Source organism: Drosophila eugracilis, unplaced genomic scaffold, assembly GCF_018153835.1.
Source record: "Drosophila eugracilis isolate 14026-0451.02 unplaced genomic scaffold, ASM1815383v1 contig_90, whole genome shotgun sequence".
Taxonomy (NCBI): Eukaryota; Metazoa; Arthropoda; class Insecta; order Diptera; family Drosophilidae; genus Drosophila; species Drosophila eugracilis.
Genome location: NW_024573812.1, coordinates 7,944,681 through 7,963,629, shown reverse-complemented (window position 1 = coordinate 7,963,629; position 18,949 = coordinate 7,944,681). Strand labels below are relative to the sequence as shown.

At 43.4% G+C, this 18,949-nt stretch overlaps 4 protein-coding genes across 4 annotated transcripts; 2 read left to right on the top strand and 2 right to left on the bottom strand.

The window, feature by feature from the left end:
* Positions 1 to 86: 86 nt before the first annotated feature.
* LOC108113351 lies at positions 87 to 3,020 on the bottom strand. The gene is made up of 2 exons (XM_017223914.2): positions 2,922 to 3,020; positions 87 to 746 (listed from the first exon to the last, which is right to left on the bottom strand). Exon 2 carries the CDS (start codon positions 722 to 724, stop codon positions 509 to 511), a length of 216 nt encoding a protein of 71 aa, XP_017079403.1. The 5' UTR covers positions 725 to 746; positions 2,922 to 3,020; the 3' UTR covers positions 87 to 508.
* LOC108113350 (probable hydroxyacid-oxoacid transhydrogenase, mitochondrial) lies at positions 787 to 2,915 on the top strand. The gene is made up of 5 exons (XM_017223912.1): positions 787 to 911; positions 975 to 1,059; positions 1,517 to 1,891; positions 1,949 to 2,090; positions 2,166 to 2,915. Exons 1-5 carry the CDS (start codon positions 811 to 813, stop codon positions 2,906 to 2,908), a joined length of 1,446 nt encoding a protein of 481 aa, XP_017079401.1. The 5' UTR covers positions 787 to 810; the 3' UTR covers positions 2,909 to 2,915.
* A 164-nt stretch (positions 3,021 to 3,184) lies between the features above and the next one.
* On the top strand, positions 3,185 to 3,955 carry LOC108112963. The gene is made up of 2 exons (XM_017223363.2): positions 3,185 to 3,380; positions 3,437 to 3,955. Exon 2 carries the CDS (start codon positions 3,446 to 3,448, stop codon positions 3,761 to 3,763), a length of 318 nt encoding a protein of 105 aa, XP_017078852.1. The 5' UTR covers positions 3,185 to 3,380; positions 3,437 to 3,445; the 3' UTR covers positions 3,764 to 3,955.
* LOC108112962 (protein scribble homolog) lies at positions 3,850 to 15,923 on the bottom strand. Its single transcript, XM_017223361.2, has 7 exons — positions 15,839 to 15,923; positions 15,628 to 15,700; positions 7,507 to 8,062; positions 7,212 to 7,441; positions 6,822 to 7,152; positions 5,035 to 6,763; positions 3,850 to 4,977 (listed from the first exon to the last, which is right to left on the bottom strand). Exons 3-7 carry the CDS (start codon positions 8,041 to 8,043, stop codon positions 4,646 to 4,648), a joined length of 3,159 nt encoding a protein of 1,052 aa, XP_017078850.1. The 5' UTR covers positions 8,044 to 8,062; positions 15,628 to 15,700; positions 15,839 to 15,923; the 3' UTR covers positions 3,850 to 4,645.
* Between the last annotated feature and the right edge of the window lie 3,026 nt (positions 15,924 to 18,949).

Below are 18,949 nucleotides of genomic sequence, written 5' to 3'. Positions count from 1 at the left end.
ATCGAACAATTGTTCCCATTACAATTGAATCGCAGTCACATCTAGCTGTGGGATCTCCAATTAAAAATTAATAGGTCTTCGAACGATCAAACTTTGTACATTGCAAATTTATTTTCATCGTTTTGGGTAAGGATTTGACAAATTTCGAACTTCCCCCTTTGCTCTTGTATACATTATATGTTTTCAAAGCCAGTGCAAATTGCTAACAATATCGAAGGCAAGCTAATGCCTATTATGGATCTAGGACAATCATATGTGTTTGGTACAAATTGATTACTTGGTAAAGTGACAAAACAACGCGAACTTCCACGAAATCAGACATTTGTGAAACACGGAAAAGATGACTTCATAGACTAAGTATACAAAAACCATTCTGGGTCGATAGTTATAAATATAAAAAATACGAGCACTTATCAAAAATGCCCTAACGAAGGCCATTGGTATGGCAAATGATCTGCTTAATCTATTATATACATAAATCACAATAAGCTGGATTAGGGCGGCCCAGTTAGAATCTCCATTGGTCCGCGTAGGCCGGTGGACTCAGGCTCAAGTTTTGCTGGAAAAGCTGGCCGAGTTCGTTCATTTCCCGCTCCCTGCGCAGTTCCTCGCCCACTTGTTGCCACATGGACTCGAATCCGTTATCATAGGCACCCATGGAGACATCACCTTCGCAGGAGCTGTCTTCAAAGATGAAGGAGTAATCCATCTGGTAGTCGCACATTTTCGTGTGTTATTTCTGAGAACTGGAAAAAAGTGTAATTTCAAATGGGTGAGTTATCGATTAATTTTGGCGCCACTTATCGATTTATGTTCTTATCACACGAAGACTCGAACCAGCTGATTTCATTTGTGTACAGAATGTCGCGAAAGAATGTCTTAAGTTTGATCAACACGATCGTTGCTAATTCGTAAGTAACAAACTAAACCCTGTTGAGGGTTTATTAGTGATAAAATACTTTTTTATTTTATAGTTGCAAGTGCCCTGCCCACTCCCATAACTATGGATCTGCTGCCCCAACAGCCACCCAAACGGGTCGCATGGAATACGCCTTCGAAGTAAGTGGCTATACCTTGGACTTTGGAACACCTGCAGATAGCAGATGCTCATCTTTAGAGAGATAGTCAAAGTCTAGAGCTGATAGTTATCCTAATAAAACGAACAGCTCAGATTAAATAGATCATTTTTTTTCGGTCGCAAGTTCAACTTCACGATGAAAACAAAGATTAGTTAAATCCTAAACTAGGGAATGGTCAAATAAATACGTAGGAATATAATTATGTAGGTATTTCCCAGTTCTATTGATTAGAAATACTGATACTTTAATATTAATTTAATTAAGAATTAAGAATTCTTCCTTAAACTTTAGAGTTTCACTTCTCCTTCCTAAGGCTGATGATCTCGTGACCATTTAGAAATTAATATAATGATAAAAATGTTTTTTTTTTTAACTTTATAGGTGACTAAGCCCCGTTTTCTTTTTATCCAGAAACATAACGGTTTTCTATTTCCCAGATGTCAGCCTCCACTGTGCGTTTTGGACCCGGAGTAAGTGCTGAAGTTGGAGCTGATCTCCGCAATTTGGGAGCCCAGAAGGTGTGCTTGGTAACGGACAAAAATGTGGCACAATTGCCTTCCGTGAAGGTGGCCTTGGATTCATTGGCCCGCCATGGAGTTAACTATGAAGTTTATGATGAAACTCGGGTGGAACCCACTGATGGCAGCATGTGGCATGCCGCCGAGTTCGCCCGTCGCAACGAGTTTGATGCCTTTCTGGCCATAGGAGGAGGATCAGCCATGGACACTGCCAAGGCAGCCAATCTGTTTAGTAGTGATCGGGAGGCTGAGTTTTTGGATTATGTGAACTGCCCAATCGGCAAGGGAAAGGAGGTAGAGAATCATTTAACCAATTCTAATGAAAGTAAATAATGCCTTGATTGCCCTCAGATATCTGTGAAACTGAAACCCCTGATTGCCATGCCCACCACCTCGGGAACTGGTTCTGAAACCACTGGAGTGGCTATATTTGACTACAAGAAATTGCACGCCAAGACTGGGATATCCAGCAAGTTTCTGAAGCCAACTTTGGGTAAGATCTTTATCAGTATATAGATAGATAGATTTATAGATTTCACCAGTTAATATTATATCTTCTAACTTTAAGCTGTTATTGATCCCTTGCACACCTTATCCCAACCGGAGCGAGTGATGGCCTTCGCTGGCTTTGATGTGTTCTGTCACGCCCTGGAAAGTTTCACGGCAGTGGACTACAGGGAGCGAGGCCCGGCACCCAGTGATCCCAGCCTGCGACCAACATATCAGGGAAGAAACCCAGTTTCGGATGTTTGGGCTCGTTTTGCTTTGGAGACGATACGAAAGAACTTTGTGGATGCCATTTACCAACCCGATAACCTGGAGGCCCGTTCCCAGATGCATCTGGCATCGACCATGGCGGGCGTGGGCTTCGGCAATGCCGGAGTTCACCTGTGCCATGGTCTTTCCTATCCGATTTCTGGCAATGTGAGGGACTACAAACCGAAGGGTTACTCTGGTGATCACGCCCTTATACCCCATGGCTTGTCGGTGGTGATCAGTGCCCCGGCGGTGTTTGAGTTTACCGCTCCAGCTTGTCCGGAACGGCATTTAGAGGCTGCCCAGTTGCTGGGCGCAGAAATAAGAGGCGTTCAGAAATCAGACGCCGGTCGTCTTTTGGCAGACACTGTTCGCGGCTTTATGCAACGCGCTGGCATCGAAAATGGCCTCCGTGAGCTTGGTTTCTCCAGCAGCGATGTACCCGACTTGGTTAAGGGAACCCTACCCCAGGAGAGGATCACTAAACTGGCACCCAGAGCGCAGACGCAGGAAAACCTCTCTCAACTTTTTGAGAACTCCATGGTGGTCTATTAATTTCGGAACTTACCCACGCTTAACTTCTTCGCTTCAGAAAAAAATGTAAAACTAACGGGTCCTCGCCTTAAAACTGACCATACTAAAGCTTTTAAAATTCCAATTTTTCAAGATCGCATACTAAACTTGTTGTTTTTACAGAAATATGAAAAATACTATTAAAAATCTTGTACAGAATTACTGGAAATTTGAGTTGTTGCCTTGAGGGTTTGTTTACATTATGCTTCCTGGAGCAAAGAAATTTCTGTACATTCAGCAATATTTTATGGTCTCTTTGTGGGAATGGTCTTCGCTCTGGCGTCCTCAGCTTATAAAATTTCAGTTTGTGTTTTTGATCTGGAGTGTTAAGACCAACGCTGGATTTCGAAATATTTTGAAATTAAAGGCCGTAAAAATACTAAGAGAGAAAGTACATTCTTTCGGAGTTTATCTACAAGGGCTGGGAACCTCAAGCTTAACGACTTTCGTTTTCGTACGCCTAGCGATAAGATAATAGATTGTTTATACTTTAATTTATTGATGTTGTAGGATTTGGAAATGCGCAACTTCAAACATGAGTACTCCTTCATGTTTGAATACTCCAAAAGCGAGAGCAGATTTATTGGGTTGCCCTACGACAGGGAATTCGAGCTAATGTGGCAACAGATCGGTGACGAACTCCGATCCAGGCATAATCGATTCTTGGGCATGCCGTTCGATAGTGGATTTGAAAAGATGTGGCGTCAAATTAGAGATGAATTAAGGCGAGATCAGGAAGACAAGGACTTGGCTCTCAGTTTCAATCGAAATTTAACCCTAACCGTAAAGGAGGAAGGCGATGTCGGCCCAGTTGAGTCTTTTATTGAACGCAGATAAAATATATTCAATTTTATTGAAAGGCATGTTATTGTTTAAAGTACGTATGTATGTCTATTAAGTATGCATTGTAAAGATTACGTCGGTTTGGTTAAAATAATTTATTGTTTTCGGAATTGGTTTCAAAGTCGAATAAGTCAAGCGGTTGCTTGATTTCGATTGGAAAAAAGGTAATAAAAAAGACTTAACATAGTTTATGCATTAATTATTTCTCTCATCTCTTGATCAGATTAAAAATCAGACGTCATTCTAGGGAGTCTTCTAACCGTTTGCTACACAGACCCGGATCTAAAGCCCTTACTAATTTCTGCTCTACGCTTATCGTTTCTCATTCCTGACTCGACACTCAGTTCAGAAACCCTAATGTTTTTAAGTAATTTTCGCTCGGTTTGAATTTTGGCAAAATGGCACTAAATCTTCAAGATGTTCCCGAAATTCTAATAAGTATGGATGCGGATATATTGGATATGGTTTGTGGGGCAGTGGTTCGATAAGGGTCAAGTCCGTTGCTTTCGAAACGGTTGCTAATCAAACGCGTTTTCTGAAACCCACATTTTGACTGGTATTGACAGGATTGGGCGGGATAGGATACTTCGGGGATAAAGGATATTTTTTATAGATTTCTTCACTCTCTCTCTCTTATGTATTTGGATTCAAGTATTTCTCAGTTGTTGCTTTGTTTCCTCGCACTTTCGCTAATACTTTTAACTGCCAGCTACTGCTCCTCCTCCTGTTTCTTATCATTCGTGTGCTTGTGTGTAGTCAGTTGTCTGATGTGATTTTCCACTTTTTCAACTATCAATAAACTTATAAATTAGAAAAACAGCGCAACTCGTTCGACTTCCGCGAAGTCCGGTCCAGAACTGCTGATTCTAGGTGGACTTAGACCTGGTTGATGGGCGCATATCGGTGCACCTTGGGCTGCTTCAGGTGCTTCGGCTGCTTCTGCTCCTTGCTGGTGGGCTTCACGATGTCCTCGCTCAACTTCTGGTACACGAACGAGTTCTTGGAGGCCAGCAGGGCCATACGATAGCGCTCGCCGCGCTTGCGCAACACCACGTAGATCACACGGGCGATGGACAGCACGATCATCAGAAGGCAGAACGACACGATAATCAATGGGACAACCAGGTCGTAGGACATTTGGCCGTGGAAGATCATCTTCTCAGTGTACTCATCTGATTCCTCGCTTTCGCTGTCGAAGCCGAGTTTCTCTGAAGTGGGAAAGCATAGATTATTTCATCTTTCAATCAAGTCAGTGTATAACTTACCTAGCAGGAACCTATCGCGCGTCTCCTCGGACATGTCCACATCCTCCGCCTGCACACCTTCGTCTTTCAGTGCGGGCTTCACTTCCTTGTTCACAAATGCGTTAAAGTTCTTGTCAGACTCGCTCTTGGCCTTGGCATTCTTCTTAGCCTCCTCGAAGCGATCATCGTCGTTGTCATCATCATCATCCTCATCATCTTCATCGTCCTCCTCGCTGTCATAATCACTGCTGTCCTCCTCCTTATCCTCACCTCCGTTGTTCAGATTCTCCTCGGCACTATCTTCCTCTGGTTTCTCGGTTTCAGCATTGATCGATCCCTTCATGATCTTCTGCATGCTGCTCAGCCTGCTCTTGTCCAGCACACTCTTGTCCAGGACACTCAATAGCTTCTCTTCGTCCTCGTCCAACTTCTTTTCGCTTTCCTTCAGACGTTTCTCCAGCTTGGCCTCAGCGCTGTCGGCCTTCTTCTCATCGAGAAGATCTGATCCCTCGGCATGCTTGCACACCTCGTGAGCTAACGTGGCCCAACCGGCCTGTGCCTGGGACTCCAGCTGCACAATGGTGGCATCATCCTCAAGATTGGCCAAAACAGGTAAACGTCTGGGAGTCATCTGCATTTGCAGAGTTACATAGCTGATGAAGTCCTGGAAATCGCGGGTGCACTTCAGCGGGTTGTTAGTGATATCCAAGGACCGAAGGTTCTTGAAGCTCTTCACATCCTCTGAGGAGATCTTCTTGATCAGATTTCCGGAGACGTTGAAGCTGCGCAGGCTGTCGAAGATCTTGTAACCCATTCCCAATTCGCGATCGGAGAGCAGGGTGGTAAGCTCACAGTCGTTTACATCCAGAGAGCGAAGTTGATGCAGCGGCAGGAACAAACGGACTGACAAGCGGCTAATGGGGTTACCAGCCAGACTAAGCTTAGTCAGCTCTCCGTTGTCCATGAATATCAGATCGTCAATTTTGGGTATCAGATTGTTGCTCAGATCCAAGTCAATCAGCTTGTGCAGCCCAGTGAAGATCTCACGTGGCAGGTGGTTAATGTTGTTCCAGGCCAACTTCAAGGTGGTCAGATGGGGCATGGTGGAGAAGGCCTTGTGACCCAGAGGACCGATAGCACAGTTGGAAATATCCAGGTAGTAGACAGTAAACTCTCCGCTGTAGCTCAAGAAGCCATCGGTGGGCAGTTGGCTCAGGCGAGGATTATCATTCAATCGGATCACATCCAGTTCGGAGTTCTTGAAGAACAGCATTCCAGAGATCTGGTCCAGTTCGTTGATCGAAAGATCGATGTGACGCAGGTTCTTCAGGGTAAGGAATGAGTCAGGTTGGATCTTTTTGATGCCGTTGCCCTTGAGGTTCAGGTTGGTTAATCCAGGCATCTTGTCAAACATGCTGTGGTGGACCTGGACAATGGAGTTGAAGCTCAAGTCCAGCTGCTGCAGATCCTTGTTGCCGAAGTGCAAGTCTCCAGTGAAGGTGTTGTACTTGAGGTGGAGTATGGACAGGGTGGTGCCGTTGAAGATGTCACGAGGCAGCTCAGTCAGTGAGTTGTAAGACAGGTCCAATTCCTCCAGAAGGGTAACCTTCTCGAACGCCTTTTCGGGCAGTTTCTTCAGACTGTTTTGGCTCAGATTGATGTAGACGACATTGGAGAGCTGGCTGAATGCCTTGGGGTTCAACTCCATGAGGTTGTTGCGTGAGAAGTCCAACTCTTCAATGCTGGAAGACTACAGAATGCAGATATATTAGAAAATTATCAGAGGTCAACTTTTTAAGAAAACCCACCTTCAACAGGTAGTGGAGACTGGACATCACGCTCAGGTCATTTCCAGAAATGGTCAGCATGCGCATCTTCTTGTTTTCAACAAAGGTATCCGGATTGATGATGGCCAAGCCAACATCCGTCAAATTAACAGCATACAGTTCGTTGAGTCCATGGAAAGCATCGGCATGCAGGTACTCCAAAGTGCAGTTGGCAATCTTGATCGAGTTTACGTTCTTAAGTCCCAGATTCAGGAAGAAATTGGGACCCATCAGGATGGGATATTTAGGACCCACGTTGGTCACCACCAAGTCCGTAATATCCGAGCCGAACTTCTGGATGCCCATGTCCAGCCTGCATAATTTTTATATTATTAATCAGAATTCAGAGCTAAGATGTTCCCATTTACAGACCTGCTGCAGGTGGCCACCAGATAGCTGTTGACATTGCGGGCACATTGGCAGAATCGTGGGCAGGGCACGTTCTCGCTAAATGTCACTTCCTCTTCGTCGGTCACGGGATCGTCAGAAGCATCATCGTCTTCATCGTCCTCATCTTCATCTAAGTCCTCGTCGTAATCATATTGCGAGTCGCTATCGATGTCATTAGTACTTTCTTTAGTCTTTTGATCGGCGGTCTTGCTCTATAAAACGAAGTTGGATTATTAAAATTATAAACCTTGGTTTAGACATGAATCATTGAGCATACCTTAGGCTTCGAGGAAGTGGTTTCCACGATGGGCTGTAGCTTGGGGTTGCTCTTGGCCTTCTTGGGACTCGATGGAGTCGTATCCGTTTCGTCGTCGAAATAGTTGTAGTCATCGTCGTAGCTATAGTATTCACTATCTTCATTTTCGGTGGAATTCTTATCTCCATTGGTGACTGTGGCGTTGATCATCTTGTTAAAGTGGGGATCCTCAGCTAGCGCCTGGCTGTGCCTGGCAGCCTCCAGCAGATCCATCAGGGAATCCGCGCTAAGAGACTTCGCAGGGGCTGGGGGAGTAGGTTTTTTCTCTGGGCTCTTGGTGGTCACCTCCACGGGAAGTTCCTTAACTTTGGGCGTGGAGATTTTGGGCAGGATCTCGACAGTGCTCTGGTCTTCACCGGAACTCAGCTCGTTTTCCGTCAGATCATCGCCGATGTAGTGAATCTTAGGGCTCGCGGTGGGGTTTGAGTGGCTGGCGTGGATTAGTGCCACGCTGAAAGCCAGCAGCAGGACCAGCCTGCAAGTCGACTGGCGACCCATTTTCCGGTAGATGGGCAAACTGAAATGGACCAAGCGAAGAGAAATAGAGTTGTACAGTTATGGCCACTTCCAAGAAACAGAAACAGAAAAACAGACGACTCACACCCAACGGAGCCATATCTTATCGCTAATTGTTGGAGCCAGATAAGCAGATATAAGTTTATTGAATCAACAACATTCTGGGGAAGTGGCCGTACTCATGGCTGGCCTCAGAATACGCACGTTGTATCACCCATTTCCTCCAAAATCGCTGATCTTCATGGCGAAATGGTGAGCCATGTCAACTCCCCTGATTAGCACCTTGGCACCCAGAGAGTTGACATCATTGGCCATGCTAATTTAGTCAGTACACCAAGCCGAATCCACGAATTTCCAAATGTTTGCTTATCGTTTAATGGCAATTGTTTCGTAGTCGCCTGATAAACAAACGCCAATGATTATTTTCAATTTGTTACTCAGAATTGGGCGAAAGCAGTTGCCACTTTCGACAATATCCGCCAAGTACTTCCCTTTCCGAAAAGTGTATTCCACCGATTAGCAATGCAGATACGGAAAGTGGTTGCCTCACTCGATCAGATACAGAAACGCTGACTCTCAATCTCAATTCGAGTTTGTCTGTCGTCAGCTGGAGCTTGTGGCTTATTTATTTGGTTTTCGGTTTCGGTTTATTTGCCCTTTGATTATAGTCGACTGGTTTGCACACCCTAACAAAGTTATTAAGTAATCAGGCATGGCTTCTGAATCGATTCGAGCAGGGGAATCCCCACGGAGCGTTCCTTGACGCCAATTAAGAACTTGTTTGCCAGCTCGCTGATTCTAAGAAATCTTTGAAAACCAGACTGAGAGCACGACTTTCCAGGTCTCTTACGCAACTGGAGTTTGGAATGCTTTTCCACCCATTCGATGCGGATTCCATCGCAGATGCCCCTACTGAAAAGCCCGCCTATGTTTACCTTCGTTTTCATGGCAAAACAAACACATAATTCGAGACCGTGGCTCGCCGAGTGGTAAACAAAGAGCTTTAGGTATTAATTTTTGTAACCAGGCAAACGACCCGCGATCGCCCGAGATATGAGACTGCCAGCTAAATGCAAAATGCGCAGTTAACGCGACCAGAATAGATCGCATTTATCCAGCCAATATGCAATATGTTAGGGAATACACGAGTATGTATGTACGTGGATGCATATCGTATGTTAGAGCATTTCATTAGACCCCACAAAAACCGCTTAGCCAGCTTCGACTTGTGAGTGGGTGTCAAGTTGACTCTGGCGGTGGAGTTTGCCGCGATCCCATGGTGGCCCATAGGGAAAACTGCAGTGTCGAGACTGCAGACCGCATTAAACGTGTTTAGGTCTTTCGGCTAACACATTTCATCGAGTCACGAAAGATGTTGTGAGCGCTTTTTGGCTCGCTTTGAATTGCCTTTGACTGTGGCTCTGGCTGGGGCTGTGTGTGTGGATTTAACTTTTTACCAAGGCGCCGCCGACACTCCGACCATAATTAATTCCATTTCTGTCATTGCAGCGATATATGTATACACAGATGTCCGCATGAACTGGGCTATACGAGAGTCTCCGTTCAAGTTTAGAGAGAAACCGGTAACTGGCACTGGCACTGGCTCTGGCCATACTTGTACATGTATGCAAATACGTTTTTCCACTCGGAAATTTGTGAGTCAGCCAATTCATCATATTGCCGTGGCTATCTACAGCTGTAAAGATTAGCGCTAGTTGGGATACAACCGATCCCGGTCCCCTCCCCCATCGATCCACCGATTGATCTCCCCCACCAATAGATCCGATTTATATATCTGAGTGCATTGTAGTGTCGTGCATCTAATTAACGTGCAGCTATAATGGGGAAATGCTTTCCTGAAACTGTTTCTAGAACACTTTGACATTCGATCGAGATAAACGCCGATCTTGCCCTGTTATACTTAATGGCCCTGTACTCAACGAAACCCGATACGGAAACATATTGGAGCGTTTTGTTTAAACTTTAAAGGCAGTCTTCGTCAGAGTATCGCATAACAAACAGATTTCAAATCGTGATGTTAACCAAGATTTGTTATAACGTAAGGTTATATTCAATTTATTGATAAACTTTATTTTGTTTTCATCGATTGTTTTTCGGAATTTATCAACTAGTTCACAGGCGGTTAACATGTGTCCGGTTTTGTCAACAGATTAGAATTATGAACGCTTCCCATGAGAGCCTACAGCCCACATTTCTGTATCAAGTTACACAGAAATGTCATGTGGATTTAAAGAGCAGATGGGGGCTGGTTATCAAATTGTGCTTGGATGCGTCGATCGTCGATCGTCGATCGTGAATCGCCGATCGGAAATTGGAAACTGGGTGCGACCCCTGGCCACATAATGTTATAAATTATATTCCCGAAAAAGACTGGAATGCACAGCATTCCTCTGGAGCGAGAGCAACGGGATCAGCAAGGTCAGCTAATGAACCTCGCCGTGCGATATCGAAAACCCAGGTAGTTTCGCCTTGACTCCGACTTAAGATCAAAACAAAAGTGTCTCTGTGGCAAATACCCAGAAATACCCAAAGTAATACATTCATGCTATACGGTCTGAATCTGTGTGCGTGGGCGGATAACGATTGAGCTGTCTGGGTAAAAATAGCTGGCGGTAACAGGAAGTGAAACGAGAGGAACGGACGTGTAGGTAGAATATTGCATTTTTTTCGGGAACTCATCTGTCGATCCTTTTAAGGATATCGATCCATGGGAAGCCGGAGACGGGCTGAACGGAAATACCTCAGCTGATGCCTTCATTAGGGTGGCTCAAACCGATTCCATCCGGCCAATAATTTGCGGATCACGACTCCGTCAAATTTGTTGATCGATTCATTAGCATCACGAGTTTGTTGGTGATTTTTACGATATACGCTCATAATTTCGGCTCCGAAAAAATTCCCCACTGGCCAACTGCCCAGAGATCAAATTCCAACTCTACACTAGAGTTGCCTTTTTTTTGTGTCCTATTCGGTTGACGCCATTTCGGAATATAATTTCTGCAACGTTAATTTTTTGCAGCCAAGCAGTACAATGGACGAAATTGCCCAAGGCGTGCACATAAAAAATAAACACACAAAAGTATAAAAAATGCCGACATTTGACCACACACACCAGCACTCAGTCAGGCGGAGTAATGAAAAAAAAAAGGGGAAACTGTTGGCTCAGAAAGATGGCCAGACTGGTTTTCGTTTGGAAATTGCCACTCGCAGCAGATGTGTGAGCCAAGTTAGCCCGGTGGCAGCCAAAAGTCAGGCAGATGACTTTACGAGTTACGAAAAATTCTTGCTAAAAACCATTTCAATTCGCTCAAACTGAAAAATTTTCAAAGGGAATTTCTATGTAACAACCGATTGTGTCACGTTCAAGTTGCTTGAACTCTCTGCGAACAATTTGCGCTATTGCAATCAAAATAAAGTCATTAAGGTTTATGTAAACAGTCTAATCGCAACGACACTCTGTAATGTCTTGTCTATATATAATACCATTTATATTACGATTATAATAGTATTTGACATGTGGCACAATCAATTAAAAAGGCTTTTAGCTTATAGGAAACTATAAAATTAATCTAAGAAGGTCATTGAAGTGTATTCGCCCAGTCAGCATACGAATAGAATTTCTTGTTGTTGTCAGGGCAATTCGCACAATTTCGCAGCAGCTGCAACTTCATAAAAAACGAAACCACTAAGACCTTCTCAAGATAAATAATACCGCTTGATCGATCGGAATTAAAATTTCAACTTGCCGGCTGAGTATTTCGGCGATAAAGTGCATTTGCTGGTGTCTGAGGGAAGTCCGCGCTTGGGAGTTCAGTTATTAAAACTGCCGTAAATTGATTTCAGCCATTCGAATCAGATATTTATGTCTGCTTCCTCGCCTGCAATTGCCCTTTGTTTGGATCGAATATGTATATCGTATATATAGCCCCGATGTTGAAGCAGGAAGCGGGGCATAAATTAAGAACTTAAGGAGGCGGTGCAAATGAGAAACCGGCTTTCACCGGGCGGGGGCGGTTCATTAGTGATATCTGTATCGGGTTGCGGCTTTCGTTCCCAGCTTCCGACTTTTAGAGTGCTGGAAAACCCGACTCTAGAAGCCTGGCTGTGGCACGACTTTTCTGCCCCCAGCTGAAAAGCGCTTTTCATTGTGCTTAGCCGACGGAAACCTGATTTGTTTAACCACCCAAGTGTGATTTTTCGAAAACAAAACAAAAAACTACCTTTTCCGACCTTTTTGCACTAAACTTTGCACTCGAACGAGGCTTTGTTTTCAATAACAAAGGCGTTTCGCCATCACGTATTGGTTATCGGTCGAACGAGCGTTTCTAGAAACGAATGCCAGGAATTGTCAACCCGTAGAGCCATCTATATATTTATTAAGTGTCGAGTGGTAAGCCCCTCACTCTGAGTATGAAACGGCACTGATCTCGGCTGTCAAAAGGCCTGCAATCAGCTTTTATTACCTCTTAACTTAAAGGTATTAACAAAGGTTTTTGTTGCTGGATTCAAGAGCCTTGAGGACAAGATTGCGCGGAGAGTCCTAAAAGGATTGTTTCATAACTGCATGGCTGGATACTTCACCCGATTTCGAGATATACCATTAAAGTTTTGAACCAAAATTTTAAGTTGAGTAATTCAAAGCAATAAAATGTATAAAAATATACTTGTTGATAATCCCAGTTCTTGGAATTCATCGCTATAAATATAGGCTTTATGAGAAGATATCTTTGAAAAATTCTTATGTATTTAGTAACTTGTGTAGGGCGTGTTACCCCAACAATTTATCGGGCAAATTAAGGGTTGGAAAGACTGCAAGTGGGCCTCTACCAACGTAGTTGGCCACGTTCCATGTGTCAGGCCGCATTCCAAGCTGCCAAACGACTTGCATAGCACGTAAGCTTACTCCTCTGAGTCACTTCCAGCCAAGTGTCTCTGCATTTCATTAGCCCGGCAATGTGCGCCGATCCAAGCCCAAACTGAGACCCTGAACCCAAACTTTGAGGCTGTGAAATCGGCTTAAACTGGAGATCTTGAGTTATGGTCAGACCAAAGCAAATCAAGGCAATCCCGGCAAGCAGTTTAGTATCCAACGCCCAACTGTTGAGCTCGAAAAGTACAATTGCAAAAGAGAGGAGAAAGTTGCAGCCGAGAATAGGGCCAAAACATTTCCTCATTCGCCAGCTGGTTTTGTGGTGGGACCATTGATGACTAATGGTTTATGGCCGAAACTGATTAATGCTAATGCCACTTTGTCTGACTGTCAGGCTTGATCGATTAGATTCAGGGTTAAGGTAAAATGTCAACGCAATGTGGGTGCGAAATATGCGAAGCGGGCGTCATGCTCAATTGAGCAGTGAAAAAAGCAGCCAGAGAGAATTGCATTTGGCTTTCCCTCGCAGCCATTCAAATCCCATTCATATGACATCATTGTTGGCCAAGCTGTTAAAACAAAACAACCTGGATCGTTAAATCACTCAAAATAGCTTACTTTTCTCTGTTTTCGTATGGCAATCATGTGCCAAATAAAAACTTCTAAGTGAGCCAGAGCAAAGCAGACATATTGCGCATACGCCGCATGTGCCGACACTTAAGTTCTGTGTAAGACACGGCTCTAAACCAAGTTTACCCACACACCCAGATGATCACAAAGACTCGATCCGAGCTGCTTGTTGGCAAATGTTTGGCTGGGCACTTAAGCCCAGCTCCATCTCCGTCTGCCCAGTCCATAAAAGATGTGTTTAAGTATTCATAATTCGCCCTCCACGGCAAAGTCGTAGCTCTACGTCGAAACCAAAAAATAAACTCGTACTCCGGCCAATTACTAGCCATGAAACCAGAAACAGCTAGAGAGGAGAGTGAGCGAGTGCTGTGACCTCATTAACTCTCAGTGGAGCGAGTCAAAGTCTCAACTGGCCCGTGTTTGCTTTGGGCGCTTTATCTGAATAAATAGGTGGTACGGAGGTTCCTATGTGGGACCGGCTTATGTAGCGATTAGATAATGCCACCCCAACTCCTCCAATTCATCAGCCGACTGGCGACAGCTTGACACTCTATCTGTTGGTGATCCTGTCGTGTGGATCGACTGCAATGCCCTGCCCAAGAACAATTCAATCCAAGCCGAGCCGTTGCGAAAATTTGCATACTAAATCGTTTTCCAGGAATTCAAAGTGCACTCCTCTGAACTGGGTGATTACGTCTGGAAAACCGAGTCACACCTCAAAATCAAAACCAAATGAACGTGTGTTTATAGCCCAGATCTCGGTAAATTATTTGTGTACGATGTACATTTATTTCATTTAAATTCCAGCTTTGTGCTGGCGACAGCCAACGGAGATGGTTATAAAAACGGCGATCATAAAAATTGAAAATCTATTGGAACTGGTTCTGAATTATGCATAGAAATAAATAATTTATTTTTGGAGAACTTTTCGTGGCTGTTATCGAAGTTTTGCTATTTGATTAATTGACTGATACTACAGGAAGCTCTCGAAGTCGATTAAGCACGAGTGGAGTGTATGCTACAATACTATAATATATACACTATGACCTTTGGAGCTGTAAACCAAAAAGTGGGTCTGAGCTGGGCTCAGCTTTTCCAATACTCTGTTTGCCCATCTTCCACATGTATATATATAGTAAGTGGTATATGCAAACAACGATCATGGTCGGACCTAAACTATATAGATTTATCTCTCTGACGGTGACAGTTGAGCGTGTTGTGTTTTTGCAGCAGAGCGTTGAGTTTGTTATGAAGGTGACTTCTTTTTTGAGTAAAATGCATTACCGGTTTGTTCACCCCTTTCCCTTTCCCTCTCGTTTTTCCCCTGATCACTTACATACACTACAAATGCTTACACACACACACAAACATATACAGGTGTAATCTTATCTACCTGGTGACTTTTGTTGTTGTTGCTGTTTCGGTTTTTGTGGAAAGCAAACGCGTTGTCTCTTGCGAGTTTTTTCCCCTGACTGTTTCGCTTTCCCAGTGCATTTGCATTAAATTGGCTTAAACGCTTCGTTTTTTCCAGTACTAATTGGGCTAGAAACCTATTTGGCTCAAATGATAAGCTATGTAGTAGGCGACCGAAAATTATGAGCGCTTTGCTTGCAGAATTTATAGAGATAATTGCGACTCAGGTTTGAATTTATATGTCACCACGGCACCAATACGCTCACAAGACACACACACAAGAGCAGCTGCAGTCGAAATGAGAGTGTGTGAGTTTCGGTATGTTTTGGAGATACCGCAGGTAACGATATACATTCACAGGTAGGAGATACACTCACGCACACCATTGCAAGCATGTAGAAAAGATACGCTCAGAGAGCGAGACAACTGCAGTGGCTAAGAGGTTCCACTAGCTTTATCCCACTCCCACTCACTCTTTCAAATGACGAAATCCCAACCCTCGCTTGCACTGCACTTTTCCTCCAGTCAATTCCCTCAGGTTCCAAAAACTCAAAAACTCCGACTAACAAACTAGAGCTACGGTACGATATGTTCCATATCCCCGATCGAAAATAAATCCCAAGGAAACTCACCTTATAAGCGGTCTGCTTGCAGACAACTGGTTTCTAAGTGAAGCGGAGTAATCCAAGAATTGGTTTTTAATCGCTGGAAGAAACACACAAACTTTAGTGGAGTGGCACTACGATGGTAAATGAAGTTTCCTTCCGGCACTGTTAGTTATTTACGACTTGAGACGCTGATCACGTGCTCGTCGGTTAATTCCGCTGTCTTGTTTTGCTTTACCGAATCGACTGATCGTAGGATCGCTTTCTACTCTAGCGCGTTTTCACACCTGTTGAAGTTCGAAACTCAACTGAGGGTTCAGCACTTGTTGAATGGCGGTGGAAGCGAAATCGATTCCACTATCGATAGGTCGATCGGTATATTGTTGGGGAACATCGATTCAAATAGTTCTTATCGTTTTAAGTCGAGTATGAATACTCATATTGAATAGCATATGACTGGAATGTCTCTGCTTAGGGATATATTGTATCTAGCTAAATTCTTCCCTTCAAATTTGAGAAATTTAATTTTTTTAAATAAAAACTCATGGTTCAAAACCTCTGGTTCAATAAAATGATATATCGATGCATTTTTAATTAGGGTTTGTGAAGTTGCTAATTTGACAAGCGTAGGATGTAGAAATGGTGCAGAAAAGTATATTTGAGTTATATAAAAAAGCGGTAGGTGTCGCTGTTTATGTTTTCGATAAATCGTTTGTACGGCACGATTGCAGAACGTCATGTTTACACATATATTATTGTTGCATACCTAAAAGGCGCTGTTAATGAAGTTAATTTTACAAATAAGCTGTCTCCATTTTTAGTGGGTAAAAGCAATATTGTTAGACTTAATATTTAACTTTCAGTATTTATTGCTCAAGCTATTATTGAAAAGCATTTGCTTATTTGATGTAAATAATACTCTTTCATTAAAATCAAAAGCATTACATTCATAACATTATATCCCTTTGGAAAGGGAATTGCAAAATATAGCAATAATAGTTATGCGATAGATGAGTTAGCGCTGCTTTTGGGTACAAAGCTGTTAAGGTTTAAATGTGTACGTGATCGTAGTTCTTAGGTTTTTGAATAACCTTTGCCAAATAAGAAGAAGTTGTTGAAAGAATAATAAACTAATTAAACTTTTCTTAAATTTAGAACAGCAAAATGATAGACACAAAAATAGACAAAGTTTTAAACAATATAATAAAACCCGAAGGCTGAGTTCCCATTTTGTGCCTTGAGTAGATGTACCCTTCTGTACGAGCGATCCCAAACTGCCAAAATCGTATCGCGAATAAATGAAAGTCTTGCTGCCAAAATTGGTAACTGGTCAAAACAGCGTCTGGATGCAGTTATTGTAGCAGTTGAATGTGGCATTTGTAGTTGTTGCTGTTGCAGTTGCCGCTGTCACGCAAACGTCAGAGTTTCCAGCCTTAGCCTCTGAATGTCCGACTGTCTTTTTGGCTTTTTGTCTTTTTGTCAGCCGATCGCCAGTTGACAAAACATGCGCCTGCGCAGTTTTCGCCTTCACATGAATATTTTCTTGTGAAAAATCTCGGCTTTGTGTTCAATGGTCGTCGCTGTTTTTTGTGGCAAGAAGAGCGTGGTGAAAGTGGGGATTTAAAGGGATAACCAGCTGGGCCTTTGAAGGTATTTCAGATATTAATTACAAGTATTAGCTTATTCAAAAATATTAATAAGTCCAAGGATGTACTATACCATAACTATTCTTTTATATTCATTTCAAAAGTCATACTTTAAATCCCCTTTCGATTCCGCCACTGTTTTGGGCTTGAATAATATCGAAGCAAATCGAAATCGAAATGAGGAACGCAGTTTGCAATGCCAGCACCAAAAGCAGCAACTGCCGCCACTTGGGCGCTGATCGATCTTTGCAGCATGGGAGGATTGGAGCATCGGAGGACCGCCGCGGATGGATGGGAAGACCAGATGCTGATGGCGTTGAATGGGGACCATTTGATGTGTGCGTGCCTGGCATAGCAAGAAGATTGCCGTTGCGATGGAGGCCCACAATGACAGCGATCCTTAGGCTGGATTCTGCCAGCGAATAGGCCAGGAACTCAAGTCTTTAGAGGTGACCTTGACCCAGCTAAACGCTCGAGTCGCTGCAACGGTAAAGTCAGGCTAGCTGGCTAGACAATGAATGGACAGTCAACACAAAACCTGTCTTACACAGAGGGAAAAATATTGCTTTCAGAACTTTAGACATTATAGAAAGGTAATGTAGAGAAAATCATGAAATGAAGTTTGTTCTTTGAAATTGGTAAAATAACTTTAAAAGGAAGTATATCAAAAACTAATCTTAAGTATAATAAATATAAAAATTGAATAAATTTAAGATAAATGTCAAGTTTTTGTTTTCGTGCACCAATCGAGAGGGAGCACCGCGACCAATTTGGCTAGAGCGGCCTTCCCTGGATCCCACCGCATCCATCTTCCACCTTCCCAGCTTCCCTCTCTCAAGTTGCATAGAACTTGGTGGCCTGATTACCATGAAGTTGAAGTCGAAGCTGAAGCTGAAGCCTAACGAGCTTGTTGCAAGTTGATTACGTTGATTAGCGACCACCTGCGAATGCCATTTGCCATTGCACTTGCAACGGCGAACTTAGTCTGAAAAATCTTCATCGTTTATCGAGGCAACAGCATGACTAAGCCGGGAGAGAGTCTTTGCGTAATGAATCAGGGTTATGCGCATTTGTCAAACCATCCAGGAGGCTTAGATTGGGGGCTTTTATTATGAGAGATTTCGTGGAGACTGCAAAATGTTTTTCTGCGCTTAATTAGCCATTTGAAGTTAAAAGTTTGGAGATTACTTTATTATTTAGATAAGATTTTACTATGCTATGTAACTACTTTTCTTCTCATCAAAAAGTTTAAGTTAATATTAGTAAAAATTAATAAAAACCTCACTTATCCCCCTGCCCAACTCTCCAACTCACTTGCTCCACTCGAATCGAGAAGCTATCGAATGACCAATTCGTCAGTCACGTACCAGAGCCGCAGTACTCATCCAATCCCGTTCCCATTCCATTCTAGGAATGGGCCGAGCCGAAAAAGTGAAACTACAGTTATCTATATTTAAGCCCAACAGCATTTACATGATATCATAAAGTTATGCTGTGGAAGGGGCAGGGTTCCAATGAACCCTCCCAGTCAGCGTAACTGTAATCGCCGCGACCCCAAATAAAGGCGCCCAGTTTGATCCAAACCCGAGCCGAAAGGGTGATCACGTTGCCGCCAGATCAAAATATAATCATATAATTTTTGGCCAGCAACCGAACAAGCCTTTGTAGAACAACACGTAGAAGCAATTAAAATGCTCAGTCGC